At 49.3% G+C, this 27,893-nt stretch overlaps 3 protein-coding genes across 14 annotated transcripts in view; 1 reads left to right on the top strand and 2 right to left on the bottom strand.

Moving 5' to 3' along the window:
- The window catches only part of IKZF3 (IKAROS family zinc finger 3), a 39,240-nt gene extending 28,585 nt beyond the window's left edge, over positions 1-10,655 (bottom strand). For 3 of the 10 annotated variants that reach the window (XM_064400015.1, XM_064400020.1, XM_064400023.1), the window contains exons 1-7: positions 10,364-10,654; positions 9,362-9,489; positions 8,198-8,299; positions 7,745-7,807; positions 3,374-3,480; positions 2,415-2,468; positions 1,076-1,186 (exon numbers count right to left, since the gene is read on the bottom strand). In XM_064400015.1, the coding sequence (XP_064256085.1) occupies positions 1,076-1,186; positions 2,415-2,468; positions 3,374-3,480; positions 7,745-7,791 (319 nt within the window). In that variant the 5' untranslated portion in view covers positions 7,792-7,807; positions 8,198-8,299; positions 9,362-9,489; positions 10,364-10,654. Of the gene's footprint in view, positions 1-1,075; positions 1,187-2,414; positions 2,469-3,373; positions 3,481-4,738; positions 4,843-7,024; positions 7,117-7,744; positions 7,808-8,197; positions 8,300-9,361; positions 9,490-10,363 lie in introns of those variants that run through there. The other 7 variants (XM_064400017.1, XM_064400016.1, XM_064400022.1 and 4 more) reach the window with 7 other exon arrangements.
- A 92-nt stretch (positions 10,656-10,747) lies between these two features.
- ZPBP2 (zona pellucida binding protein 2) lies at positions 10,748-21,032 on the top strand. Of its 3 annotated transcripts, none has more exons than XM_064400026.1 (9): positions 10,748-10,841; positions 12,905-12,982; positions 13,445-13,570; positions 13,875-14,036; positions 14,762-14,980; positions 15,947-16,032; positions 16,618-16,795; positions 17,334-17,409; positions 18,073-21,032. In XM_064400026.1, the coding sequence occupies exons 1-9, from the start codon at positions 10,760-10,762 to the stop codon at positions 18,221-18,223; spliced, it is 1,158 nt and encodes a 385-aa protein (XP_064256096.1). In that variant the 5' UTR covers positions 10,748-10,759; the 3' UTR covers positions 18,224-21,032. The 3 variants fall into 3 exon arrangements, with proteins under 3 accessions (XP_064256096.1, XP_064256097.1, XP_064256098.1); XM_064400027.1 differs by having other exon boundaries at positions 17,953-18,088; XM_064400028.1 differs by lacking the exon at positions 13,875-14,036.
- Positions 21,033-22,877: 1,845 nt separating this feature from the next.
- Positions 22,878-27,262, bottom strand: LRRC3C (leucine rich repeat containing 3C). Its single transcript, XM_064400094.1, has 2 exons — positions 27,169-27,262; positions 22,878-25,425 (listed from the first exon to the last, which is right to left on the bottom strand). The coding sequence occupies exon 2, from the start codon at positions 25,369-25,371 to the stop codon at positions 24,574-24,576; it is 798 nt and encodes a 265-aa protein (XP_064256164.1). The 5' UTR covers positions 25,372-25,425; positions 27,169-27,262; the 3' UTR covers positions 22,878-24,573.
- Positions 27,263-27,893: the final 631 nt, after the last annotated feature.

The following is a 27,893-nucleotide window of genomic DNA, read 5'->3' as shown; positions in this document are numbered from 1 at the left end:
CTCTGCAAAATAATCACATTAACATTAGAGGGAACGACCAAAGCTACTTGCACAGCCAAAACACATCATTCTTTGGTGATTTACTTGATTCATGTGATACCAACTCTACCTCAAACTCCTACCCAAAGCCACAGCTGTAATTTCCCTGAGTGCTGCTGCACTGCCATGGACTTGTGTCACAGAAAAGCCCTGTGAAACTGGTAACACCATGTGTGCTGGGCCCAGGACACGTGCCCCACATCCTCCACCAGGCACACTCCTCACTGCTTGTGGCTGAGGCCCCTGGCACGGATGAACACTCTCAGATCATGGGCAGGAACTGCTGTTCATGCTGAGATTTCATTTTAGGAGCTCCCACAGGACAGAAGAAACTCAACACATGTGTCATGGACACATGCAAACCCCTGAGCTCTGTACAATTGCCAAGCTTCAGGAGCTGCTGCTGTTATCTTCTATCTATAAATGAAGAGGTCCTGCTGTTTTTTAAAGACAGTACATATTAGTTTAATTTACTATTTTAATTAATCCCTATGTTTTCTCTCAGACCTGTAGGAAAGGTATTTTCTTCAACAATAAACATGGAAAACTGACCAACCTCCCTTTCACCCCCAGTTTAAAATACAGCATTGCTGCTACAGTTTTAAATTTTACAGGTCTGAGTGGTCCTGTGAATTTGAGATAACTTGTTCTTTCTTCCAAAAAAAAGGAATAAATTATCAAGTTATTTTTTAGGTATGAAAGTACTTAGCAGCATAAATAAAAATTGCAGTCCTAAGACAGGATTTGCCTGTGCAAACTGCTCTTAGGAATTTGTTAGCACACACATTAAAGGCTCACCAGATGCACTTGCTCTTTTATCTTCCCATCCATATTTCACAGATCCTGTAAAACTGACCTTGCTAAAATGCACGTGAGGTTCCCTGATGGAAAAGTGTTGCTCCTCTTTAGAGTGTGTTGAAATGCTCCAAATGAATTGTATTGCTATCCCTTTTAAAGGCATGCTCTCATAGCATAATCAGATGGATAAAAAGACAAAATACAACTATTATTTATCAGAATTCCAACTCTCCTTTACCTCCTGCTTCTTCATTAGACTGATTGTGTTCCTTCATATCTTCCACATTATCCATGCTTTCCATTTCCTGGGATTTATTCAGATTACAGTCTGTCAAATCCTCTTGTTCCTCTGGAAAAAAAAAAAAAAAAGGCAAAAATAATTAACTATTTATTCTCCAAGAATATTTCCAGGTGATTCCCTCAAAGAAAGCACCTGCACACTCCCAGCACTGCTGACAGTACCCACAATGTTATTTCTACAGGTGCACTTGTTGCACTTTGGGGAATGATTTCGCTTCCCAAAATCCTACACAAACTCTCACACACACCCGGAACACATTTTCAGCTTTTGCTCAGATCTAAATATTCTGGAGTTTATTCTAAATGGCAGCAGGAATAAAATCCAGAATATCTAACTCTATCATAGGTGCTCTGACAACTGCTGTGAGCAGGGATGGAGCTCCTTGGAGCAAGGCAGAGGAGTCACAGCTCCACTTTGTTCTTTTGGGCAAAATATGAATAATTCTGGCCTTAGGCCAGAAAACTGCTCAAGCACATGTAATCAAGGCCTCTTTGAACCCACTTGCACTTCTCTGCTTATTCCAAATGTGTATTTTTAAGTATCAACTTATCATGCAGACCAGCATCCCAGAGATCCCAGCCTCTCTACTTGGAAATAAAGACACAATTTTAACTGTAGTGAAATTTATTCGGGTAAAGTGTTTGAAATAAAACTTCTTTCATTAACCCCATAATGGAAACTAGCTCCATATTATGTGTATTTCTGTAAATTTCAAATCAATATTTCATTAAAAAGCAGACAATATTTTTTTCAAACATTATGGGAATTTTTAAAATTTACAGTAATACTGTGAAATTGCTGGTGAATTCTTTAATCTACTGACAGCTGGATGGTAACACCTCTGATCCTTCTCAAGGTAAATATTACATTGGAGCTGAAAAGAGGCTCGACTTTTTGATTAACAAGAAAGTGAAACACTTGTCAAACTCACTCAGGAGGTTTGTTTTCATATTTTTAGAAATGCAGTGAACCAAGAGAATTGTATTATTCTTGCTTCCCTAATCAAAACTTCCCGCTTTCTCCTGAAAATATTTCCTTTTCTCTTATGCAGTCCTTTTTTCCCACTTCACTATCATTTTTCAGTATTAAATTGAACTTTCACAGTTTTATTTCATCTGTTAAATTTACTTTTTTTGTCTTTAATACCCCTTTTTGTACTTTTGACTATTATCCAGTGTCCTGGGACCCTAAAGCAGCTGCAGTTTATGTATTTTTCTCCATTTAAATATAAAATTGTCAAGAGAGGGTTGCAGAACACAAGTGAACAGCACAGTACCTGCAGCTACAGGCTGTTCCTGAGGGTTACTGAGGTCCATCCCGGCCTGTGAATCTGCAAAAGACACAAAAGCAGCCTGAGCTAATATTTAGAACAGTTCACAACACAGTTGTTACAATCTTATAAATTCCTGTTTTCTTGGCTGAAAGTAAAATTGAAAAAGAAAACATTTCAAAGAAATAAAAACCAAATTAGTATCATGCTTCACTTTTTTATATCCTGAGCACTGGCCTGTGCCCAGAAAGGGATTAAGTATGATTTTCTAACTTCAAAAATTATAGAACAGAGTACCTTAAGCTTTTGATTTGCTCATCAATTACCCTGTGAGCACAGTGCAGCCGTAGTAACTCTGTAGAAAGTTAATTTCTCTAAAGCACAAAGTTATTTTTACATTCTTTTTCCAACACAAAGGGAAACCCCCATTATCTTCACAAGATCTACTTGGTTTTCATGGGAATGCAAGTCTAATTCCCACTGAGAAATTCCAAAAGGGATCAAATGCTAGGAATTTTAAACATTTTTCAGATGAATACTCGTGCAGCCTGGTTTCCCAGTGTGCTGGGGGCTCAGCAGAGCTCTGAAACCAGCACAAGCTGCAGGTATTCCCATTGCCCAGTGCCCAAAGTTCAGCTGTTGAGATGAATTGGAGGCACAGACCTGAGCTGTCCCATTATGTCTTCACTCCAGACCTCCCTGCCTTGAGATTTCATTGTTAGCAGGCTGAATTCTTAACACAGATAGAGTTACCTGCTTCCTTCCTCCTTTCTTTCCTGTAGCTTTTTCCCCCCTCTTTATTTTTTTACATGCCATAACACCTTTTATCAGCTTTGAACCTAAAAAAATAATAGTTTCTGGACCAGGAAAATTTCTTCCTGGCAGTTACATAACAGAAACACCCAGGCAGCGGGCATGAGGTGTTAACCACGGGTGACATTTACCCCATAATTATCTGTCTTTACCTCCTCTGCATATGGAACTTTTTTGTGGTCTCTGCAACGTTAAAATATAAAGCTCTGGTAACTCTCCAGCGAGGCAGCATGGTATCAGAAGAGGTACTCCAAAAAAACTGCATGAATAGAGGGGGGGATAATGTGTGCAACAAAGTAGAGGCCTTGCATCATAAAGATAGTCACAGAATTAAATGACAAAGATATTTAATGAATTGATATTTTGAAGAAAATAAGAAAGATCAAGGAACTGTATAATTATAGCCCTTAATTTCTCATTTTCCTTCTATTATGCTAGGAAAACTGAGGTACAAAGAAGCAAATGGACGAATTTATACAGCCATAATGATGGGAAAACATCAGTAAATTCTGGGTAAATGAACAAAATTTACTCTAATGTTGATTTTAACTTTACATTGCAATAAGTTGCCCAGAGAGGCTGTGGCTACCCCACTGGAAGTGCTCAATGCCACGTTGGATGGGACTTGGAGCAGCCTGGGATAGTGAAAAATGTCCCTGCCCACAGCAGTAGGTGGAACTGGCTGAGCTTTAATGCTCTTCCATCCCAAAATCATGATTCCATGAATACAGACACTTAAATTACACAAACCCTTGTAATTCTGCACATAATTAAATGAAATCTCCCTTATTCTGCAACATTTGATTTTGGTTTTAATTGCATTTGGAATCCCTGCACAGTTGCCCCATTTGGGTGATGGGGGTCGAAGCCCCAAGGTGCAGTTGAAACCTTGGCAGCAATTCTGAGCTCCAAGGAGGTTGTGAAAGAAAGAACTAGAACCCCTACACGACTGCTTAAATTCCAGTAATTCTACAAATATCCTGGATAACTATATTTTTAGAAACCATCAGATTCCTCAGGTTTCCCTGGCAGCTGCAGGACAACTTGCTGGAGAAGGACATTGCCTGAACCCCACGAGAGCTGAGCAGGACCTGCTCAACCTCCTCAAACCCTCATCTCCTCCCTGCTGAGGGGGGGCTGTGAATTTATTCATATTTTGTTAAACACAACAGTTTCACGCCCATGATGGCTGCTGGGCAGGAGAACCCTTCAGAAGAGATAAGAACAATGACACACCATAGAATGTTTCTCTTTTTTGCTTGAGAAACATCCTGGTCTTTGTCTCACTTTCAAGCCTCCAACCTCCCCTCACCAGCATCTGGTTTCTTTACAGCATCAGCTTCTTAGAGCCTTAGAGGTCTCTTCATATTTAACCTCAGGTGTCTTTCCTACCATCCCAAGCCGAGTCCTTCATGGTGACAGGAGAACACGTGGGTAGATTCCACCCCTGATTCTATACCAGTAATGTTATTTTTCTACCAAATGTTCAGAAAAACACAAGGCAGGAAATCACTTACAGAACACGTTTGTCTTCCCAAGCTTCAAAGAGCTCCAGTGGCTGGGGTGCATGGGAAGAGGACGCCCGTCTCTGTGTGCTGCAGCTGAGGCACAATGTGCATTTACAAAGCAGAAGTAAAATTCATGTGCTTTCGAAACCAATCCTTGGCCATCCTGTGTTCTACACCAATAGGCAAAGGGAGCCAAAATATTCAAATATCTTGCTAAAAAAGCGCTGTGGTATTTTAGTATGCAACGCTATTCATACTTTGTCCTGGTATTTGACCAGAACAGCCAACCAGAAATTTAACCCCCCTGAAATGGATATTTTTCAAATCACTGATGACCCGTTTCCTTTCTGTCCTCAATACAGAATGGGAGGTATATTTTGAATTATTATAATTTCACCTGTTTGTCCCAAAATGAAACCAGAATGCTGCATTTTTCCTGCTGGCTGCACTTTTCAGCTCAACAGCACAGGGAAGGAGACACCTTTGAAAGTCCCATCTGCTCTTAGTCCTTCCATCACAGTACGTGGAGCAGAAACAGACATTTTCCTTGTCTGAAGTCGGTGCCTTCCTGTGTACACCACTCAACCTCTTCCACCCCAACGAGTTTTTCACCTTCAACCCACATTGGGCCATTAAGGAGAGAAATTCTAGCTGATGTCTCCACTGAATACACTTCTTCATCATCCACAGCCTCCATGGCTTTCTGAAGAAGGCACCTGGGCCAAGTAATCTCTTTATGAGGTCTCTGATGCTTTGCTTCTCTTAAGCACCATGCAGTGTGTGAATCATCACGGGCATTTTAAGTGCACACGTCATTTTGGGAAGAAATCCTGATCATCACTAATATTATACACTGATCAGCAATGTATAATTGAGGATATTTTTCTCATGTTGGTGCATACAACCTTCTAAACCCAGCAGAAGAATTCAGTGATTCAATACAGGATATCCTGAATCATAGAATACCTGAGTTGGAAGAGACCACTAGGATCATCCAAGTCCAACTCCTGATCCAACCTGTTGATCCCAGCCCAGAGCCTGGAGCTGACAGCTCCAGCTGGACAGTTCTTTCAGTAGTCACAAAACCAAACCACTCACAGAGAAATACAATCAAGTTAAGGACAAATTTTGCTTCAAACACCCACTCTTGCCAGGGCCTGTCTGCTCCTCTGCGACCCTACCAAAGCTCCACACACTGGGTGTGGAAAATCCGAGTCAGCCGCGTTATCCCTCTGTCCTCAGGGCACAGAGATTTGTCCAAGACCCACGGAAACGCTCCTGAAAGTTACTGTATCCAAGGATAACACATTACAACACTGTTGCAGTAACTTCATCCCCAATCCAGCACCCTCGGGCGCATGAATGGATCCTCATCATCCTCAAGTACAGACCCAAAACCTGAAGAGTCATTTCCATGTTCACTTTGAGCGCACAAGAAACAAGAACACCAAAGAAAGGACTCCTTGGATAACCTCAGTTATAGTGAAACTCTGTTATTTTCCAACTGCAGACTATTCCAACACGCCTCACAAACTTTCCCTCCCAAAAAGACAGCCATCCCAACTCGATCAAGAAAACGAAACTGCATTTTTAAGTGGCAAAGTGCCCCCAAACCTGTTCTTTCAAATCATTAGTTACTTCTCTCCAACAGCAACATTCTCAGTTCAGTCAGATTCAATGAATGATTATTTACAGGAAAATAATATAAAAGCCTTCAGCAAAGGAAAATGCATTTTTAAATAGGCATCTGCAGCTAACCAAAAGCCCCAAGCCATTGAGACAGGACAGAATCTAAACTGGAACCCTTAAAGCACTGAACTGAAGTAAGAATCTCCACCTTTGAAACAAGAAACCAAGTGATGCTTTGCAAGGCTTCTTTGCCAGGATTGTTAAAAACACCAGAAATACTGCTTTTCTAAGACAGGTAATTATCCCAGAGCCCAATATTAACTCCCAAATTGGTTTTTGCTGGCTCTGAATATTATGGGCATGTTTTACAGGTGAGAAGAAAGAAGACATCCTTGAATTCGTTAAACCCCAGAATACGAACAGCAGATAAAGCACACTCTAAACCCTGGCTTTATCACGCGCTTTGTGATATCTCTGAAATTAAACAGAGAGGGGGCAAAAAGCCCCGTTCGTTTCCCGCTTAATTGCTACACGCGATTCGATTTCTTTTCCACAGCCTGTTTGCAGCAAGCGCTGAAGAAGCGGCTGAAAGCCCCGGGAGCGATGGAGCCGCTGCCAGCCCCGGCGGGACAGAGGCTCCGGGGGAAGAGCGGGGTCGTTTCTCACCTTCCATGCTCCGTTCGCGGGTCCCAGCTCCACCTGCCCGCCCGGGCTCGGGGCTGCCAGCGGAGCGCACCGGCCTCGCCTCCCGCCCGTCACCGTGACATCCGGCTCGGCGCTCGGCGGGCGGAGAGCGGCGCCGGGTGGCGGAGAGGAGCAGACCCGGTCCCGGTGCCGGGTCCGGACCCGCCTGCCTGGGAGGCGCTGCTGGTGCCGCTCGCAGGGCACTCCTGCCCCTCGGGAGGCAGCGGGGATGAGGGCACTCCTGTTTTGGGAGCCCCCAGCCACTTTCGTGCCCAGAATGGGCACACCCCGGACTGTGTGTTAAAGTTAAATGGCTGAGATAATAGTAAAGAGAACTTAGGTTGAGATGGTTTTCTTAAGGAAACAGTGTTGCTATTTAGCAGAAAATCAAAGTTCTTCCATAAAATAAAACAAATATTAATTTCAAAGTCCTCTAGTACACATTCCAAAAAGGGGATCGTTCCACACTGGGCCTGAACAGGGCTTTGAGAGACCTGACCAGGTGCAGAATATCCCTGCTGGGGCAGAGGGCAGCAGCAGGTGACATTTAGAGGTCACTCCAGGCCCAAAACCAGTTAATGAAGTGAGAAGTGAAATCGGGATCTGAGCTCATCACTTGGATCTAAACCCAAAGGCAGCAAGAGTAAATTATCATAGATCAGGAGCAGGATAACAACATGGAAACATGATTCTCCTACTCACTTCCTGTGTGGTGCCAACGGCTGCTTCTTACACTGGTGCTTTTCCATTGCTTGGAAAAAGATTCTAGAAATAAAATGTTAAAAAAAAAAAAAAAAAAGTGGGATAAGCAATTCTTGGCTATTCCAGACAAAAACCCCTTTCCAGAATAATGTAATAATTAGGCAGGTTTCCTGATTCTACAAATGTTAAGGAAGTCCTGGAATTGCTGTGCAGCAATCAGAAACCTCTGGTTTCCATCCCAGGATTATTCACGGCCATTTTCTCTTACTGCCAGATTTGTTTGATTTCAATCCCTACTTTCCCTCATGTTTGCCCTCAGAGAAACAATTGTATCTTCACTCTGTTTTTATTTTAAGGGCACAAATCAAACAAGCCTGGTTTTCCCAGGCTATAAAGACACCCCTGTGCTAATTGTGACCCTCCTTTGTGTGATCCCACCTTTGGATCACTCACCTGAAAGATCAGAGACAGAAATTGTGTTCTGCAGGCTCTCCAGAGCCCTGCAACAGGTCCTTTACCTGACTCTGCACTCCTGGAAATCTCTCTACATATTTCCTAGGATAAAATATTCAGCTTTTTAATGTCTACTCACTCCATGATCAAGTTTACAACTGCAGATTTTTGTCCTCTTCTATAGTTTTGTACTGATACTCTATTAACCAAAAAAAAACCCACAAAAACAAAACAAAACAAAACAAAAGATAACCCCAACCAAACCCCAGTAATCCAGGCTTTAAACACAAATATGAATACCTGAATTCACATTGTGTCCTATTAAATCCTCCCTGCAACACTTCCTGTTCTTAAAAATAACCCATTCTTCTTCTCCCCTCCCCCCCCCAAAAAATAATTAAAAAACCTTACAAATCTATAATGAAAATTTACCAGTCTGTAAGTTAGAAATATTATAGTTGAAAATAAATGAGTCATTTGGCTAAAGACTCTGACTACGAGTTTATAAAGAACCAAAACTGCAGCCAAAGCTTTATAGTAGAGATACTATTTCATAATAATTAGCAACCTGGGGACTGATGGGCTGTGCAGGACCTGAAAGGAGCTATAAACATCCTTAGGAGCTGTGGCTGCTCGAGCTGAAATATGACTCGTTTATAGCAGACACGTTACAAACTGAATCATTTTGCCTGCACAGTGTCAGCATGAAATGTTCACTTTGAGTAAAACTGAAAATATTCAGCACATGGGAACGTGGGATTGTCTGAGGTGGTCCCGGTTCGGAGCTGCTCAGCAGCTCAAGGACATTAAAAATGAAAACCCTGACACAGTTCTTACACTTTGACTGACCACTTGGGTTAATATGTTTGCCTAAGGAAGAAGAAAGCTTGAGTAGAACTATTTTCCGTCAATAACTTGATACCTCCTTTTTCACACTTTTATTTTTGTATTTTTTACCAATTTTTTTCTTTTCTTTATTAAAGGAAACTCATAACTTAAGTGCTGTTTTTACATAGAAGCATTAAAACTTTCACAGCTCGGTAAAAATAACTCTTATTCCTATGTTGGTTGTTCCATATTTGTTATGCAAATACTGTGACATCATTTTTGGACACTAGCATGGTCTGGAGTGATAAATATGATCTAGGTAGGTAGAATAAATACTATTTTGCTAATTTCCAGAGGCTTGGCCACCGTTCTGGTCTTGAGTGTCTTGGAGTGTGCAGGGCAGTCAAATGCAAGGATCCTCCGTGCCCTGTCAGCAGATTCTGGAGTGCTTTTGTATCCCTGCTCTAGAAACAAAACAGTTACATGTTTAAAAGTTTCAAAGACATAGGAAGTTTTCCAAAACATGTAACTGACTTGAAAGCCACTTGCAGTGATACTGTGGCATTTGGCTTCATTTTTGAGCCACCACTATTCCCCTGGTGCTTGCTTTCTGTCACAACAAGTGGCAGAATTGTGGAATCCTAGAGGAGTTTGGGTCGGAAGGGATTTTAAAAACCATCCAGCCCCACCCCTGCCATGGCAGGGATACCTCCCACTATCCCAGGTTGCTCCAAGCCCCGTCCAACCTGGCCTTGGACACTTCCAGGGACAACCTCCCTGGTAAATCCATTCCAGGGCCTCACCACCCTCACAGAGCAGATTTTCTTCCCGATATCCAATTTGAACCTCCCTTTTTTAGTTGAAGCCATTTCTCTTGTCCTATCACTTCAGACCCTTGTCCAAAATCTCTTTCCAGCTCTCTTGGAGCCCTTTTAGGCGTTGAAAGGGATGGTGGGGTTTCTTTTTTGTTTTTAAGTGGAAAAATATGCATCCTGTAATGACTTTCTACAGAAACCTGCAGCTGGAGAACACCCAGTACTCACAGCCCCTCAGGAGGAAAAACCACAGGATGTGCCCAGCTCTTACTTTCAGTCTTTCTCACAGCAAGTGACAGAAACACAGAACCACAGAATGGTTTGGTTTGAAAGGAACCTTAAAGCCCATCCAGTCCCCCCCTCTCCCCCTCCATGGGCAGGGACACCTTCCATCGCCCAGGGTAGGTTGAACGCTGACAGGCAAAGCCATGATGGAGCCTTTTCCCCCCTTGTGCCCCTGTACTTCCCTCTCCTTGTCCCACAGCCGGAAAAAAAACACTTTAGAGTCAAAAACACAGCTCACTGCGCACTGTGGAGGAGCGATGTGGGGCTGAAGGGTGACAACAGGCGCGGAGGGGGTGGCCAGGGCCGTCCTTCACTGCCAAGCGCCTCAGGGGCCTGAAAGCGAGAAAACAACAACAACAAAAAAACACCTCCCCACTAAACTAAATACTTTAAAAACCTCAGTGAAGTGCTGGCGAGGAAGCAGAATGTTTTTAAAACGGTACAAAAAGCGCGGGGTGTGGGCGAGGGAGCGGAGAAGGAGCGAGGGACCCCGGCGGGGACACCCCGCCCTTCCCGCCCTCAGCCCTGAGGGGAGGAAAAAGGGCGGGAAGCGCGCGCGGGCATGGAGGCGGGGGAGGGGGGCCGTTAGCGCCCCCTCGCGCCCGCGGCGGCCGTTGTGAGGGGCGGCGGGAGCATGGCGGGGGGCGGCGGGCGGCCCCGCTGCCCCCCGGGCGCTCTGCTGAGCGTGGCGGCCGTGGTGGTGGCCGTGGGATGGGGTAAGCGGGGCTAGGGGTGGGGGGGAGAAGCTGCGGGGCTGTGTTGGTGCGAGGCCGGTGGGCTCGGAGGGTGGTAGAGGGGATGGGAGCGCTTGTTGAGCTGGGGGGGGATCCCCATAGAACATTCCCTCAGAGGGGCAGATTGAGGTCCTGGACAGAGTGAGCTCCAGCGACACGTCGTTGGTGGGTACATCTCCACTGTGAGGGGACAAATGTCCCCAAAAACCCTACCTCAGAGTGGGAGATGAAGCCCCTTCAAGCAGGGACAGAGTGATCTCCAACAACACCCTTTTGGTGGGTGCTGCTCCACTGTGAGGGACAAATGTCCCTAAAAAACCTTCCCTCAGAGTGGATGATGAAGATCTTCAAGAGCGGACAGGTGGGCTCCATTGACACCTCATTGGTGGGTGCATCTCCACCGTGAGGGACAAATGTCTCCAAAAACTCTACCTCAGAGTGGATGATGAACCCTTCAAGAGGGGACAGGTGGGCTCCATTGATACTGCTGCATTAGAGACAAATATCCCCAAATATCCTTCCCTCAGAGTGGGAGATGAAGCCCTTCAAGAGGGGACAGGTGGGCTCCATTGATACTGCTCCACTGGAGACAAATGTCCCCAAAAATCCTTCCCTCAGAGTGGGAGATGAAGCTCTTCAAGAGGGGACATGTGGGCTCTATTGACACCCCATTGGTGGGTGCTGCTCCACTGTGGGGGACAAATGTCCCCAAAAACCCTACCTCAGAGTGGGAGATGAAGCCCCACAAGCGGGGACAGAGTGATCTCCAACAACACCCTTTTGGTGGGTGCTGCTCCACTGTGAGGGACAAATGTCCCTAAAAAACCTTCTCTCAGAGTGGATGATGAAGATCTTCAAGAGGGGACAGGTGGGCTCCATTGACACCTCATTGGTGGGTGCATCTCCACCGTGAGGGACAAATGTCTCCAAAAACTCTACCTCAGAGTGGGAGATGAAGCCCTTCAAGAGGGGACAGGTGGGCTCCATTGATACTGCTCCACTGGAGACAAATGTCCCCAAAAATCCTTCCCTCAGAGTGAGAGATGAAGCTCCTCAAGCGGGGACAGAGTGATCTCCAGCAACACCCCATTGGTGGGACATCTCCATTGTGAGGGACAAATGCCCCCAAAAATCATTCCTTCAGGATGGGAGATGAAGCCCCTCAAGAGGGGACATGTGGGTTTTAATTGATACCCCATGGGTGGGTGCATCTCCACCATGAGGGACAAATGTCCCCAAAAAACCTTCCTTCGGAGTGGATGATGAACCCTTCAAGAGGGAACAGGTGGGCTCCATTGATACTGCTGCATTAGAGACAAATATCCCCAAATATCCTTCCCTCAGAGCGGGAGATGAAGCTCTTCAAGAGGGGACATGTGGGCTCCATTAACACCCCATTGGTGGGTACATCTCCACTGTGAGGGGACAAATATCCCCAAAAACCCTACCTCAAAGTGGGAGATGAAGCCCCTTAAGAGGAGACAAGGAGCTAAAGCCCCTTAAGAGGGGTTATCAAAAGTTCCAGTGACACCCCACTGTCCCCCAGGCTCAACCCTGGGACACAACAATCAGGCAGGACCACCCCAGTGTGCCCGTGGCCTGAAAAAAAACCCTATTTCCAATAATTTCCACCTCTCCTGGGGATTTTCATCACTAAAACCTTCCTGCTCAATATCAGAGAATTCTGTTTTCCAGAAAGGAAAAAGGCTGAGAGATCCCTGCCCTGTGTCTGCTCAGGGTCATACTACAGACCCTTCACTTTTTAGTCAGATTTTATAACTATTTTAGTGGCTTTTTGTAAAGAGGAAGGTTTATCTGGTCTAGAACCAGGTGCATCCAGGCAGGTTTGCCACATGGACACTAAAACAAGTAAAAAGGGACAGGTCAAAAGCAAGGGCTCCTGCTTGTTGCTAAGAAAAAAAACATAGGGAAAAAGAAAAAGCAAGACAAAAGAAACAAAATGAGACAAAAGCCAGGGTGAAATAAAGAATTAACGATCACACATTTAGATTGATCTCTAATATTCCAATTACTTCTCCCTGCAGTGAGAGCAGAACAGAAGGAAGAGCAATCTATTGATTTAATTGGAAAGAATGAAGTTTATGGTGACACCAGGCATAAAGGTAAACTTGTCAATTTTTCCTACCTAGATTTCATTTTTACTAGAATTTGTAGTTTTAAGCCCAGGGATCATTATTCAGCACAGGGAACCTTGTATGTATAGGAACAAGAGAAAGGGGGATGGGAATCTATATTTATATATTTGTCCCATAGTGTTGTTAGAAGCACTGATGAAAATTTAACATCTAAATGAGGGTTTCACTGAAAAATCTGGTGCTTTTTTTATGCCTGAGCCACAGTTTGTGTGTGGGACACAAGTGTCTCCCTCTAACAGTCAGCACCAGCCACACTGTGGACAGTTCCAGGATATTAATTAAAAACAAATGGAGATTAATCTTTAATATTACACTTTGCAAGTCTAAAACTGAAAAACACACTTTAAACACAATTTTCAATGAGGGGTTTTTTTTGTGATTTCATTCAATGTCAGCATTTTACATAATTTACCTGATTCTGTATTGCAGTGAATGTGTATGTTAAGGTGTTCACAAACAGCCCATTCCTGGTCTGTATGGATTTGGCTCTTTCTCAAGAAAGAATAATAGATCCCAACTATTTGTGGACGGGTCCAGATGGAAGAGATTTACAAGGTTAGTTCAGACTAAAAATATCACATATTTTACTTGTTTCTATTCACACCCCCAGTGGTTTCTTAGCCCTTTGCCAGATATTTCCACAAGTTCTGACATTAAACTCCATTTCCCTTCTCCCTCTAAATTACAGATACTTTTGCTAAAAAGGAAATTTGTAGTAAATCCTAAAATTCATAAATTTTAGATCAAGTCAGGCTAACGTGAACCAGCATCATTATGCACAGGAGCAAGATTTCTTCTTCAAATGTTCTAAATGCATCAGAAAGTGGACAATTCTGGTAATCCAATATTTCTATTTTAGGGCAAAACTATGTGAATCTGACAGAGACAGGGAAGCTGATGCTGATGGGTTTCATGGTGTCAATGTCTGGTGCCTACACTTGTACTCTCTCCCACAAAGTCATCGAAACCACAACACAGGAAGAAATAGAAATGGTTGAGGCCTATAAATTCATGGTTTATGGTAAGATTGTTAAGTTAGGAGTGAGCACATGGCCTTTGCAGATTGGTGGGTTTGTGAGCTCTGTGTTTATTGCAAGGTTTGATTAAAAAACCACCAAAATAATTAAAATTTTATCCTGGAATAGAAAATAAACTTTTTCACTTATAGACACACATGCACCTTTTCAAAGTTTAATATTTGTGTTCACAAGGATATATGGCAATAAAATAATGTCTACCCTGAGGTACAGAATTAACTGCAAGGATTCCAGAGTTATCTGAGATCTGCACTCCAGCCCCTTCCACCTCTTGTAACCACTCTTCACCAACATCACTTCCCACCCACAACATAACAACCCACAAAATCCTTGAGAAACACTAACTTTTAAAAGAATAATAAAATTACTCCTAGACCATAATTGCACAGAATTGGCACCAATCTGTTTCAGACACACAGCTTTGCAGACATGCTGGTTCTGTGCCATTTTACTATTTACCTCCTTTTTTTTGGTTTTATTATTGGGAACAGAGTTTCCAGTAAGTACACAAATTCCTGTGTACTTCCAACTAAAATATCTCTTACCCTTGAGTCAGCTCTGTCAAGGACGAACGTGTTGTGACACAATTCATGACAGTGCTTTATTTATTTATTTACTTTTGAATAAAAGCCCATATTTCAAAGAACTGATAATCTAAGATTCAATCTGTGGTTACACCCCAGATTCACACCCCAGCATTTCCTCCCAGCCTACAGGGAAGCTGACCATGCCTATCAGGTGTCTGTTCGCTTTAGCACCACGGGCTGCAGGCTGACAAACAACGGCTTGTTCATCGAGGTTCTAAAAAAAATCCTCAACAGCAGCATCTCCCACCTGACCTGCCACATCACAGAGTCATCCTACAAGTGCCACTCCGTCAGGACACCAAAGAACGGCCTCCAGTATGAGCTGTTTGTTAATTTTCTAGGTAATCAATTTCAGTGCTTGTTCGGGAGGGATCGTTTATTGTTATGAGCAACTTGTGAGTGCTACAAACAATGTTTGAAAACCAGCAGAGTCACGAGCACCTCCGAAAATTGTTCTGGGTTTGATTTTCTTTTTTTTTTTTTTTTTTTTTTTTGAGTCCCTGTATTATTTTTCGTTGCCCACAGATGGAGCTAAAACGCAGTTTTTATGTTAAATTTAGCGTTCAACTTTTTACAGTCCTAGCGAGAGCTGTTATTGCCAAGGTTAGAGAGGACTGTTGGAAGGAGACAACCCATAATATGCCCTAATGTCACTGTCATATTTAAGTTTTCCAGTATTTGATTTTTAATAGGTCTGGGACCACTCTGGTTTTAGAATTATAGAATGATTTGAGTAGGAAGAGACCTTGAAGGTGATTCAGTTCCCCCCTGCCACAGGCAACAACACCTTCCACTGGACCAAATGGAAATTTTTGAATTTTTTGCTTGATTCTAGGAAACTGCAGAGAGCTAAAGCAAGAGCCTCACAGCTCCCTCATGGCAATACTGAGGTGGTTTCACCTCACAAAAAAGTTAAATCAGCCCTGCTGCTGCCTTGAGTTAGAGATGGTTTATCACTGAGGGAAGGAAGTTGTTCATTCTCTGACCACATTCACTCCTGTATCTGTTCTCACCACACACTAAGAGGGACCATCCAACAGGTTATGGAAGAGTTTTGTGGATATTTTCCCTTAAGCAAAGTCAAGAAACTTTCATGACCCAAAGATCTTAAATTTTACATAAAACTTCAGCCCTTTTTGGGCCCTGAGGCTGCCATGTGAGACATTCATTCCATCCTCTCAGTTTAGTGTATTTTATATTGGCTGACCTCTGACTCCTACTAAACAAAGCAAGGAACTGGATAGGAACCACAAGGACCTAATCTATCTTTTTTCCCTTTTTCATGGATCTTTTTCCTCCATCCACAGTAAATCCATTTGCACCAGGATGGGAAGAAGTTTGCCAGGAGATTTCTTATGACTGTGAAGATGAGACAAACAGGAGAGTCCGACAGGTTCTGTGTCAGTCACCTCGTGTCTTCTCTGCCTCTTTAGCACCCACCTCTGCCTTAGCTCCTGCAGATATGACTGGTAGTAATCCATTTTTACCCAGATTTTGTGGGATTAATATTGTAAGTGACGATTCATGGATTTAAAATAATTCCATTCAGGAAGAAAAATGGATTTAGTAGTCAAATTGATACAAATAGCTTAAAAAAAAACAGTTAAAACATCAGGCTCATTACTTGCTTTGTATTTGCATCTAATAATAAAGAAGGATAAACATTATTATTTATATTGAGCTTCCAGACCTCTAAATGAAATTTTTGATTTATGATTTAGTCAATGGAATGCAATTTAAAGTAAGTCTACTGTAGCCAATTTCTAAAATCTATTCTCTCTGCCTTCTAAATATTAAATCCTGGGATCAGCTCACATCCTAGGTCTGAATCCAGCCCCCTTAAATCCAAGGAACACTCCCAATTAAGGTGACAAGTCAGTGTGTGAAAATCAGGACTAGAAAATATTTCCTGATATTTTTAAATCAACAAAAAATCAACCAACTATGCTTTTATTCTCCCAATACTTCTGAATTTCAGGCAGCAGAGCGAATAGGGAAGTTTTTCCATCAGCTGAAGCATGTTTTGAAGTATGAATTTCAGGCTGTTCCTACAATACAGTACGTGGACAACAGCTTCTCCATGACTCCCATCGACAGCTGTCAGCCAGGTTTTGGGAAAAACCACTACACCCACCAGAACTGTGCCAGCTGCTGTGGTAAATATCAAAGACATCCTTTTAAATATAGCTCATTGATTTAAATATAGCTGATTAGAGCTGGGCACGGAGCTCTGGGGAGGGATTAGGGAAATATTGGGGTCAAAAGCAGGGATATTTCTGTTCATCCTTTGGGAGGATATTCACATTATAGTTTTAAAGTAATGATAGGAAATGAGCCAGTGGAGCATGTCAGTGCATTCACAGGTTTGGTTGCATTTCCAAGCAAAGTAGAAGCAGTCCAGTGGGTTTCTTTCCTTCCAGGTGTCACTGGGAAGTGACAATCCTCAGGATCCAGAGCCCAAAAGAAACAATTCCCTTCATGGAAGTCCTGCTAGAAAATTCTCTGCTGATTTTTCAAGTTCTTTTGCAGCACCTGCTGCAGGTTGTAGAGTTGGGGGGGATTTAGCCAGAGGCTCAGGGAGCTCTGGAAGGGCAGGAGCTCCCACAGGGCACTGGGAAGGCTCATGGGGATGTCTGATGGCCCCCCCAAGATGGGGGGAAAATGGCTGGAACCCCAACTCTGTTCTCTTCACAGTGGTCTGTGGTCCTGGAACTTACAGTCCCAACCATGAGGTGATATGTCGGACCTGTGCCAGGCCTCATGCCAGGAGGTATGGAGCAAAATCCTGCCATTAAACTGGCAGAGACTGGAAAGCCAAAGAGCAGCTGTGAAAGAATTCTTGGTGTTGTAGTGTTCTTTTCATTTTAGCTGCCAATCCTGGAATCCTCCGTTCCCTTTGGAACAAAACATCCTCATTCATACACCCCTAGGTTTTCCAGTGTTCAGGGAACCCTTAGACTGGAAAAAGCCTGCTTAAAACACAGTGTTCATGCAAGGAAAACTAATTAAATGGAAAAAAAAAGGAAGTTTGTCACGTGGCTTAGTGCAGAGTCTGTTACTTGGTGGTGACACCAGACACGCCACAGCTTTGTGCTGCTCAGAGAACACAAAGGAGCTGCAAACAATCCCAGGCAGGATGGCAGGTGGCTGTGGTGGAGTTATGTGCCAGACTGGCATATGCCAAAATCTCTGTGAGGAATTTCTAGCAGTTATTAACAGAAGTATTTGATCTTTGAGATTTAAAAGCATTATGTTCCCCCCTTCTTTTTTTTTTCCCCTCCACATTTCTTTCACTGTTTCTGAAATGTTCCAGCCTGGACATGAGGAGAAAGGAAAATCAGGTCTCTGAGACAAAAGAAAGGGGAAGTAACAGATTACAAAGCTCAGCATTCAGGAGGATTAATTCAGGTTATGGTTCTCTCCTTGAATAAAGAGGGAATATTCCAGAGGGAAGCAGAGAGTCTGCAGAGCCTCTTCCAGCTCCTCCTGCTGCATCTTCCCCTTCAGCTGCACCAAAGCCTCGAGCAGGGCCCGGCTGGCCCCAGGTGCTGCAGGAACAGATGACACCAGCTGTGAATTCCTGACCAGTCACCGGATGATACAAACTGCCAAAGCACTGAGCTCATGGGAATGTTTTCTTCCCAGAGAGACCTCACCCCAACCCTCTTTGGAAGGTTAGCTGCTGGATCTGCAACAATCCATCACCCTGCTCACAGAGTGAGTAAAGGTTGTTTGACCACTATCAGGAACTTCATGTGTGACTCCAACTGTTCCCCAGCCCCAGCTGAGCCTCAGCTCCTGGCACGTGGGCTTTCAGAGCTTCTTCCTAAGCTGTTCCCTGTGGGAGTTCCTACCTTCCAGACTCACTTTATTGAGGGACATCAGAGAACTCAGTTTCTTTGCACACACTGAGCCGTGGAAAGCAGTGCCCAGCTTCCCTCTTTTCTTTCACAAAGCAAAACTAAGTCAAGCAAAAGAAGCACCTCCCACTCAACCACCCCAACTTCTTACAACGTCTCGAAATTCCTTGGTGGGTATTCATCCAAAAATCGACCCGATTCAACCCAGTTTAACTTATCCATAGTGACAGGAACACAGCAGGAGACAGCACGGGCACAGACCCCGCTCCAAGCTCTTCAGAGTCATTACTTATTAAATACTAAGGAATAAAGTGTGCTGTAATGAGCATTTCCACTGCCCTTGGGCTGATTAGCCTCGCTGCCAACTGGACACTGTGCACAGCTCAGGCTGAGACAGATGAAGCAGCCGGGCTCAGCGGTGCTGCCTGCTTCTCCTGGCCTATTTCAGCAGGAGGAAATGCCACATGCATCAATTATGAGGGGGAAAAAAGCTGGAAGTACCTACTAAGTGCTGTGGAGAGTCACAAATGTACTCCCTCCTAAAAGCTCTTACAGCACCTTCACTTCTTCAGTGGGCTTCAAACTGAGTGGGAAAATTTAAGTTGGATACACAGAGGAAATTCTTCTCTGTGGGGGTGGTGAGGCCCAGAGGAGCAGTGGCTGCCCCTGGATTTGTCCAAGGCCAAGCTGGGCAGAGTTGGAGCAACCTGGGATAGTGGAAGGTGTCCCTGCCCTGACAGGGGGTGCAGCTGATGAGTTTTAATATCCCTTCCAACCCAAACCATCTTGGAATTCTATGATTCTAAAAGCAGAAAAATAGCTCAAATATTTATGTATCACATTGCAAAGGAGTTTGTGTCAGTGATTCAGTGGAGTCTCATAAAAACCTGACAGGAAGTGGCTTCTCTCTGACCTTTCCTGTGTGAAAGTCCTCTCCATCCAGCTGGAGCTGGGTGCTCTGGGATGGCAGCTGAGCCTTTCGTGGCTGACACCATCCCTCACACCTCTCTCTTCCCTGTCACACCTTGGGATATACAAATCCCTGTGATCAGCTCTCACCTCAACTGTTCCCATCCCTCTCTACCTCCCACAGCTGCAACAGCTCTGCAAGGTCTTTCCTCACTGCTTCCAACCCTCCTCAAATCCTCCTCTTCTGCTTGGCTCTGGCTTTACAGGAGGGATCATGGAAAGCTGTGCTGTGCCTGATGCTGTTGGTGAGGTGGAGAAACTCCACCACCCCTGTGAGGCTCAGCCCCTTGAACCCCACTTTAACCTGCCCTGCTCCCACAGCTCCGACCTCACTCTGTGCCAAGGACCATCACAACACCTTGAGAACACCGAGGAGTCCTCACAAATAATAAATGTAGAACTTCAAACTTCCTGTCCTCTTCTCCACACAGACCTCCTGGATCTCAGCACGTACTGACAGCACACGAGAGCTTTGAAACATCCACAAATGGCAAAAATAACAGGAATAATCTGCCAGCTGGAAGCTGCAGCCCATTGTTTTCCCATCAGAGCTGCCTGGAACAACCCACTTGAGAAACACTTAAGGAACACGTGTTCAAACATCCACTGCAGGGCTGCAAGCAGTGATGGGACTCATCCATCAGGTGACAGTGACACTTTGGCTCCAGTGGGAAAGTTGTCTTGTAACTCCCTGCAGCAGCTTCATTAACCCACAATCAAGATGTTGCTCTAAATTTCAGCCAAGAGGAGTTGAAGGAGCCACAGACCTGCCCAGGACACAAAATTCATGGCCCCTGCTCAGAGGTGATGAGGAGAGGGGCTGTGGGGAGAGGAGGAGCAGTGCCCTGGGACTGGCACCTCCCAGGTACCCCTCACAGCTGGCATGGGTGTGGTGCAGCCCTGGCTGATCCATCCCCAGGAATTCCTCCAAGGACACAACCAGGAGCTGTTTTGGTGGAAAGGTGCTTGAAAGCAAAGCTTGACCAAGAGTGGAGGGTGTTCCAAGAGTGGAGGGTGTTCCAAGAGTGCCCAGGTGACACTGAAAGTGCCACAAATACAGGTCCCTGGTACTTCCACAGATGCTGATGGGCCTGGGTCTTTTAAAAGGGGAAAAATACCTGGAAATACAACATTTCCCTCTGAGAGTGAAAACTTTGAGGGTCACGAAATGTTATTAATTGGTATAACTTCATCCTAAAAGAACAGCTGTTGGAAAATGATCCCTGGACTCAGCCATGCCTGCCTTGGACAAGTGATGAGAGGGAAAATCACCAGGGAGTCTGGAGGGGAGTGCGTGGCTGGCTGAGCTCTCAACCACAGGCACAGGAAGTGCTATTGTGATTTTTAGCTCTGCTTCATTTTCCTACCCACTGAAATTAAATTTTCTCCTGCCCAAGCCCAGTGACCACACGATGTGCCCAGCAGCCTTCCTAAAACCACTGGTATCATCAGATTAATGAGTCCTGTGCAGGCAGTGAACAAGGATGATTCATTATTGGCAGCAATGCAGCTGTACATGGATTTTTTTGGGGGTGAAAGAAATAAATAAGGTCCCTGAGTGAAAGGCGGGTGATGAAGTGTAGCCTGGCTTTAATCCCAGTGTAATTGCTGCCATCACTCCTAATTATTGATAAATATTTTTCTAATTGTGGAAATTAAACAATTAGACATCCTTCCTTCCCTCTTGGAAATCTAATCAGTTCAAAGTTCAGGATGCAGTCTGGCAACACATTCCACTTGTGGGCAGGGGAAAAAAGGGTTTCTCTAAAAACTTCTTCCCAAAACCTTCTCCCAAAAGCCCCCCTTGCCACCAGGAGCATCCTGCCACGTCCCCTGGCATATCCTGGGGCTTTCCTAGGAACACCCCTCCATCCCTGTGATCCCAAGGGATCCCAGGGCCAGGCAGGCACAGAGTCATCCCTGCCAGGAGATGCAGGTCATAGATCCTGCCCCAGTGACACGTTTTCCTCCACCCCGGAGAGGAGAGAGGCCGGGTAATGAGCAGGCAGGCAGAGCTCCTTGGAAGTTAATAACGGAGATTTACGGGGTGCTGGAACGCACAGAAGGAGGTCACGCTGTTAATTCTCCTGCTGCTGATCCCCGTGGATAAATCTACATCAGGAAATGAATTACCCAGAGAGGGGCTTTAAAAGGGATGGTTCCAATTCCTTGCTGAAGGAGAAGTGCTGCCTTGAACCCTGAGCCCCTCGTGCCCACCGTGCCGAGTGCCAGCTCCCACCCTCAGCAGGATCTGGCTCCACAGCACCTCACAACTGGAGAGAGTGGGATGAGGACAATCCCTCCTGGAGATTTAAGACATCTGGCAGGCTGTGTCCCCCTGCTCCCAGGCCCCAGGTTGGCCACAGCACCCCCACGAAATATCATCATGAAGTCATTTTTCTGTTCTTCCCCATTTCTTGTCACACCTGATTAAATATCTGACAGTACTGACAGCCCAAATCCAGCACAATTCCATGCCACACCAATTTACCTTCCCAAATCTTCCTGCAGATTTTTGTTCGACTTCTTGTGTATTTTATCCCCCTGTACACCCACACAGGCCAGTGGCTGTTCCACATCCAGACAAATCCCTGGAATTCACTTCCTTTCCCCCGTGCTCATCAGTGTGGGCTGCAATGAGCCTGATGGTTTCCATCCAAGTCAGACAGGATCCAGAGCTGACCCCGGGGCACTCAGCTCATCCAGCCCCGGGAGAGGGGACACCGCAGGACTCGAGGGAGCCACGGACAGGGTGGCAGCTGGGGGCACGTGTCCTGCGTGTCCCCCAGCCCTCCCCAGCTGCTCCGGGAGCCGCGCAGGAGGATCCCCAGGGAGTGACCGGAGCGGGGACAGCAGCCATCTGCTCCAGAGCCCGGGGTCTGCGTCTGGAGACAGCCGAGTGACAAACAAGGTTAATGTCCCACGAGCGGGAGCTGTCACTCTGCGTTAGGGCCCGGCTTTCGCTTTCCGTGGCACAAGACTCCAGCACGGATCGCCGGGGAGAGGCGCCGGGACACCGGGGCTGTGACGGAAGAGACCCCGGTGGGACCGTGGTGCTGGAAGGGCTCGTCCCTCCCGGCCGTCAGGATCCTGCCCGTGTACCCCGCCATGCCGGGGGCTGCTCGGGTGGGGAGGGAGGGCAGGCAGCGGAGCAGAGCCCCGGGAACCTCTCCGCGGTGTCCTGGGTGTCGCGGGGAGCGGCGCCGTGCCAGCGACCCGAGCCGAGCCGCCGGTGTTCATTATTGAAGGCCGGGGCAGGGTTACCGGAGGGACGGGTGTCCTGTTTCTGCAAGCGCCTGCCCACAAAGCATCGACTGTCGCGGACACCTCTGTCCTTCCTTTGCAGCCACAACGTCACCAGGGCCCGGTGACCCACAGACACACACACCAGCACACGCCGGCCGCCGGCTCCAAAGTAAAAGCCAACTTTATTGTCGTATAAAGTAAGAACTAAAATGTCCCTTAACCCAAACGCAGATGGGTCGGGTGGTCCCGGCACCCCCCACGCTGCGGGCCTGGGGGGAGCAGCTTGGGGGGTTCAGTGGGGTCCCCCCCAGCCCCTTTTCTCCTCAGCAGGTTGTAGAGGGGGAAGGAGCTGCCGTGGGGCTGCGGGGACGCCCGGCTGGGAGCTGGGGCTGAGGTGTTTGTGCGTTGCAGAGCTCCTGCTCTGTGCTGGAATCAGGCACTTGGGGAAGGGTGGGCCCTGCTCCTGGCCAGCTCAGTCCCACGGCTCCCACCAGCACCGGGGCACGAGGGCAGGGGCAGCAGCTGGAGCTGCCACACCAGGGGCTGAGGCTGGGCCTGGCAGCAAGGCAGCTCTGGCTCGGCACACAGGAGGTTCCAGCAGCTTTGGTTGGTGCTCTTGGTGAGTTAAGGCAATTTAGCATTGGTTGGTTTAAAAAAAAGGCCAAAACCAGCAAAACCAGATGTCCCAGAGGCCAGACAGGCAGGTGGAAGAGCCTGGGGCTGCTCTGGTTTTGCTCTGAGTTGCCACTTGGACCCTGCATGCCCAAAAGTGGGCACTGACCCCTGCCTGTGCCAGCCCTGTGCCCAGCATCGCCTCCACCACTGCCACCAGGAACCTGCAGCCCAATACTGGAAGCATCAAGACGGGACTTTGGGATATTTTAGGGGAGATTCAGGCTCCTGACAGCAGTGCAGGAGTGGGGAGAGGACAGAGGAGCCATGGCAGCTCCCTCCATCCTGCTTCCCATCACAGTGACCGGTCAGCAGCTTGTGAGGTGGGAGCTCCCCTCCAGCAGTGACACGGGCAGATGGCCAAGGGTGCTGCCAACACCGAGAGCACCGAGGGGAAACCCACTGCCCCAACATCCCAGCAGGGCTGGACCCACCGCCAGGACCCCCAGCTGCCCCTCCCTCAGCACCCGCATCCCTTGGCAGCCCCAAAGGGCTCTGCCCCAGGGAGTTCATTCCCCGTTTGGTTCTCTCCGAGGGGAAAGGCCCTGGGTTTGCCCATCAGCGACCCCATGTCTGAGTGGGGACTCCCACACCCCTTGCCCTGAGTGCCGGGAAAGGGGCAGGGAGATGAAACGGAAGATGGGGCGGCACCAAGCGGTGTGTCCCCACCCCCTGCCCCACCTCTTGGTCCCTCCAGGGCCAGTGACCTGGCGGGCACTGGCCTTGCACCCGTACTGCTCCTCCCCGCTGCCCTCCCGGCAGGGATCCAGGCCCAGGCTGCCCTGGGCTGCCGTACCATCCCCTGGGCAGCCGAGGGGGAGCCGGGGAGAGAGAAAACACCGATTCCATTAATGCCCCAAGGGATCTCTGCAAAGGAAATATAAAAAGTTTCAGATGAAGTCCAAATGTCCGAGTCAGTCAGAGCAATGGCCACATGCCAGGGGGATGCTCCGTGTTGCCCCAGTCCTGCAAAACTTGGGAGGAGCTGAGGCTCCTCCGTGCTCATGTCTGACATCCATCCCTGACCTCAGCCACCAGAGCCAGGGACTCATCAGCCGTGGCTGCTGCTTCCAGGAGGAGAACAGAACAAATCCATGAGTATCTGTGCGATGCCAGTGGCTGGTGACATCCCCTGGAGCGGCCGGTCCCCAGCTCCACACATCCCCACGTCCTGCAGGGTGCTGTGCTCACACCACAGTGCTGATGGTGGACGACTCCTCCGACCGCCGCTGTTTGCTGGGCAGCGACTTGAGATACTCCAGGTGCCTCCGGGCGTCCTCCTGGTTCTGCCTGACGTAATAAACCAGGTAGGAAATCACCATGGCGAACCAGCCGAACATGGTGACCAGCATGGCGATGTCCGTGGTCTTCTTGTACACGTTGCAGAAGTCTGTGTCGGCAGTGAGCTGCAGGAAGGCTTTGCCCACGTGCTCCTCCTGCGTGGAGGAGTCGCACACGATGCCCCCCGAGGAGTCGGCCGCCAGCTCCACGGCACGGATCAGCTCCTGCAGCCGGCAGTCACACAGCCACGGGTTGTTGGACAGGTTCACCTTGGCCTTCAGGTTGCTAAAGGCGTCTTTGCTGACCGACACCAGCCTGTTGGAAGACAAATCCAGAGAGTGTAGGTGCTCTGCCAGGCCCTGGAAAGCCCCGGTTTCAATTCTGGCGATGGCATTGTGGGACAGATCCAGCTCCAGCAGGAGCGGCAGGTCCCGGAAGGCATCGCGAGGCAGGAAGGGGATTTGGTTGAAGTCCAGGTAGAGTTTGTTGGTGTCATTGGGGATGTCCCTGGGGACCTCGGTCAGCTGAGCGTTGCTGCAGCGAAAGGTCTTCAGCCCCTCCTCTTCTGAGGGGTAACAGCCCTTGGGGAAGGCAGCGGCTGGAGGGAGGCAGGAGCCCAGGAGGAGGAGGAGGAGGAGGAAGAAGCTCTGCAGGAGCAGTCCCATGGTGATGGGGCGGAGGAGAACCCCCTGTGCTGCAGTCATGGTGCTGCACTGCCTTCCTCACACCCACAGTGGCTTCAGCTGGACTTGGCACATCTGAGACAGGGACAACAAGGGGACAGCGTCAGGCTCGGGGAGATGGGGGCAGAACTGTCACTGTGCTGGCTGTGAGCACCACATCTGACCCCAGCCACGAAGCAGGGACAAGGATGGGGACCAGGACAGGCTCACACTTTCCCCCATGCCCAGCCATCACCTCGCCCTAGGCTCCTGCGTGGCAGGATCAGGCCCCAGGGGCTGGGCACGTCTCCTGCGCCGGCAGCTGGGTTGTAACAACCGGAGGCGCTCGGGCTGAGCCAGAGGCGGGGTGAGCTCCCGCCCTGCCAAGGTCACGCTGCTCGCTGCTCGCAGGAGGCCGATGCATCCTGCGGCGCCCGGGGAACGCACCAGAGCGAGCCCCGGCTCCGGGCGAGCGGCCGCTGCAGGCGGCCCCCGGGGAATGCCACGGAAAACATGTGCAGGCAGCGGCTCAGCAGGTTCCTGCTCCCGGCTCCGCTCTCCGGGAGCGCCAGGGGCACACGCCAGGGTTTTCTCCTCCCGAGGGGATGGGCACAGGTGGGTGCTGGGCGCTACCGTGCTCTGCCCGCTGCCACCCCACCGTGGGGTCGGGCTGCTCACACCACCCCGTAACCATGGGCCCCATCCAGCCCTTGATTCCGGAGGGGAAAAGCGTCAGCAGGAAAGAAACAAAAACAGAAAAAGGAAATTCACTGGAGCTGAGCGTGCAACGAGTTCCCAGGGTGGTGGCAGCAGATAAGGGCCGTGTCTGAGCGCTCCGAGCTCTGCCCGGCTCTCCCAGCCCTGGGTGCCACCGCGTCCAGGGGTCCCAGCCTGTCCCCGTGCCGGCCGTGGCAGAGCAGCTCTGGGGGCTGGATCCAGGTGCTCTCCCACCATCCCAAAATCGGAGCTACTGGCGCTACAGGCACCTGTGTCAGCCAGTCGGGCAGAACTCAGTGCTGCTGCGGGAGCCCCGAGCTCTGCCACCAGCAAAGCTGCCTCCGGTTCCTCTGCTCCCCGGAGCACCCCAACACTGCAAATCTGCCTCGGGGTGCTGCCCGGGGCTCCTCGGTGTGCTGCAGAGGTGGCCACCCAAGGGTGGTCCCCAGGCACAGGCAGGAGAGCACCCGAGTGCTGGGCACTGTCACACAGCCCTGCCACGCCGACACACCCCAAGGTCACACCTGTGCAGAGCTCAGCCTGCACTGCCGGAGCGCCGGGATCCAGGAGGGTCCTCAGAGGGAGCCAGAGCTCCGGGCACACCAGGGGCACCGGGACCGCGGAGCCCACACTGCACCAGCCCCCCAGGTCTTCCAGAGATAACCCGGGACAAACACAGCCCCTGGGTACCCTCTTCCCGCCGCCCGGGAAACCACCGGAATGAGCCGGGACCCGGTGTCCCGGGAGGGGGCTGCTTCGTCCACGGAACCGGGACACCCCTGCGGGCGGGATGCGGACCAGAAACGGCAGCGGCGACAGCCAGCCAGCGCCTGCCCCACCGCGGGGCTCCCACCCGCCGCAGGGCGCGGGGATCCCCAGCTCGACCCCGGGGGTGGCCGCCAGCGCCAGCAAATGCTGTTGAGGAGCCGGGGGCAATACGGGCGCCAGGATCCTCCGCGAGCCCGGGGATGCCCGGGGATCCCCCCGGCCCCGCTTGGCACCGGGGGCGTCGCAGGCGAGGGAAGCCCCGGTGCTTCCCCGGGGGAAGCTCCGCTCTGCGCGGCGCTGCCGGCCCTCCCCTCCCCGCCTCCCGCCGCACCGGAGGTCCCGTTGCGGACTCACCTGCCTGCGCAGCCCCCGGCGGCGGAGCGGCCCCGCGCCCCGGGCCGGAGCGGCCGCGCCCCGCGCAGCGCGGCGGCCCCGGAGCCGGCGGCGGCGGCGGGGCCGGTGGGCGGGATCCTCCGCCCGGGCCTCCCCGGGGCTCCCCGCCCCCGACCCGCCCCGCCGGGGGGGCCGCGCAGCGCCGAGCACCCTCGGCCCCGCGCCCGAAGCCTTCCCCGCTTCCCAGAAGCGCTGCCCCGGCTCCTCAGAGCGGGAAGACACCGGAGAGAGGCAGTGAGGAGCTGCCGCGACCCCCGAGCCGGGGGCAGCTGGGGCCGGGGCGTCCCGGGACACTCCATGGCCTCCCCCCACCGCGTCCCCGCCGAACTCCGTTGGGAGCCCGCCCGGTTCCGTCCGGCCTCCCGGTGCCCCCCGGTGCTGCCCCTGCAACCCCCCAGGAATCCCCTCATCCCCTCCTCAGCTGTTCGGAGAGAGCAGGACCCCCCTACTCCCACTCCGGCGGGGTCACGGTGCCCCCCCCGCCCCGCACCGGCATCGCTTACTCGGGGAAACCCGACCCGCGGCGGTGGCACCGGGCGGGGCGGGATGCAGGGGAACCGGAGTGGGTCCCCAGCCCAGCCCCCAGCTTTCCGGGCCGGGGGCCGCCGGGCTGGGCTGCGGCTCGGGGTCCCGCCGGCCCGGGGCACCGGCGAGTCTGGCTCAGGACCATGGAGAGCGGCCGCCGT

Source organism: Passer domesticus, chromosome 27 (genome assembly GCF_036417665.1).
Source record: "Passer domesticus isolate bPasDom1 chromosome 27, bPasDom1.hap1, whole genome shotgun sequence".
In the NCBI taxonomy this organism is placed as follows: domain Eukaryota; kingdom Metazoa; phylum Chordata; class Aves; order Passeriformes; family Passeridae; genus Passer; species Passer domesticus.
This window is presented reverse-complemented; position numbering and strand designations above follow the sequence as displayed.

What these genes read in the sequence shown, in the direction of transcription:
- LRRC3C (XM_064400094.1), bottom strand. Translation starts at nt 25,371, where the DNA reads ATGACTGCAGCACAGGGGGTTCTCCTCCGCCCCATCACCATGGGACTG.
- ZPBP2 (XM_064400026.1), top strand. Translation starts at nt 10,760, where the DNA reads ATGGCGGGGGGCGGCGGGCGGCCCCGCTGCCCCCCGGGCGCTCTGCTG. An exon ending in GGTGGTGGCCGTGGGATGGG is followed by an intron (nt 10,842 to 12,904) that starts GTAAGCGGGGCT and finishes TTCTCCCTGCAG; the next exon opens with TGAGAGCAGAACAGAAGGAA. An exon ending in GAACTGTGCCAGCTGCTGTG is followed by an intron (nt 16,796 to 17,333) that starts GTAAATATCAAA and finishes TTCTCTTCACAG; the next exon opens with TGGTCTGTGGTCCTGGAACT.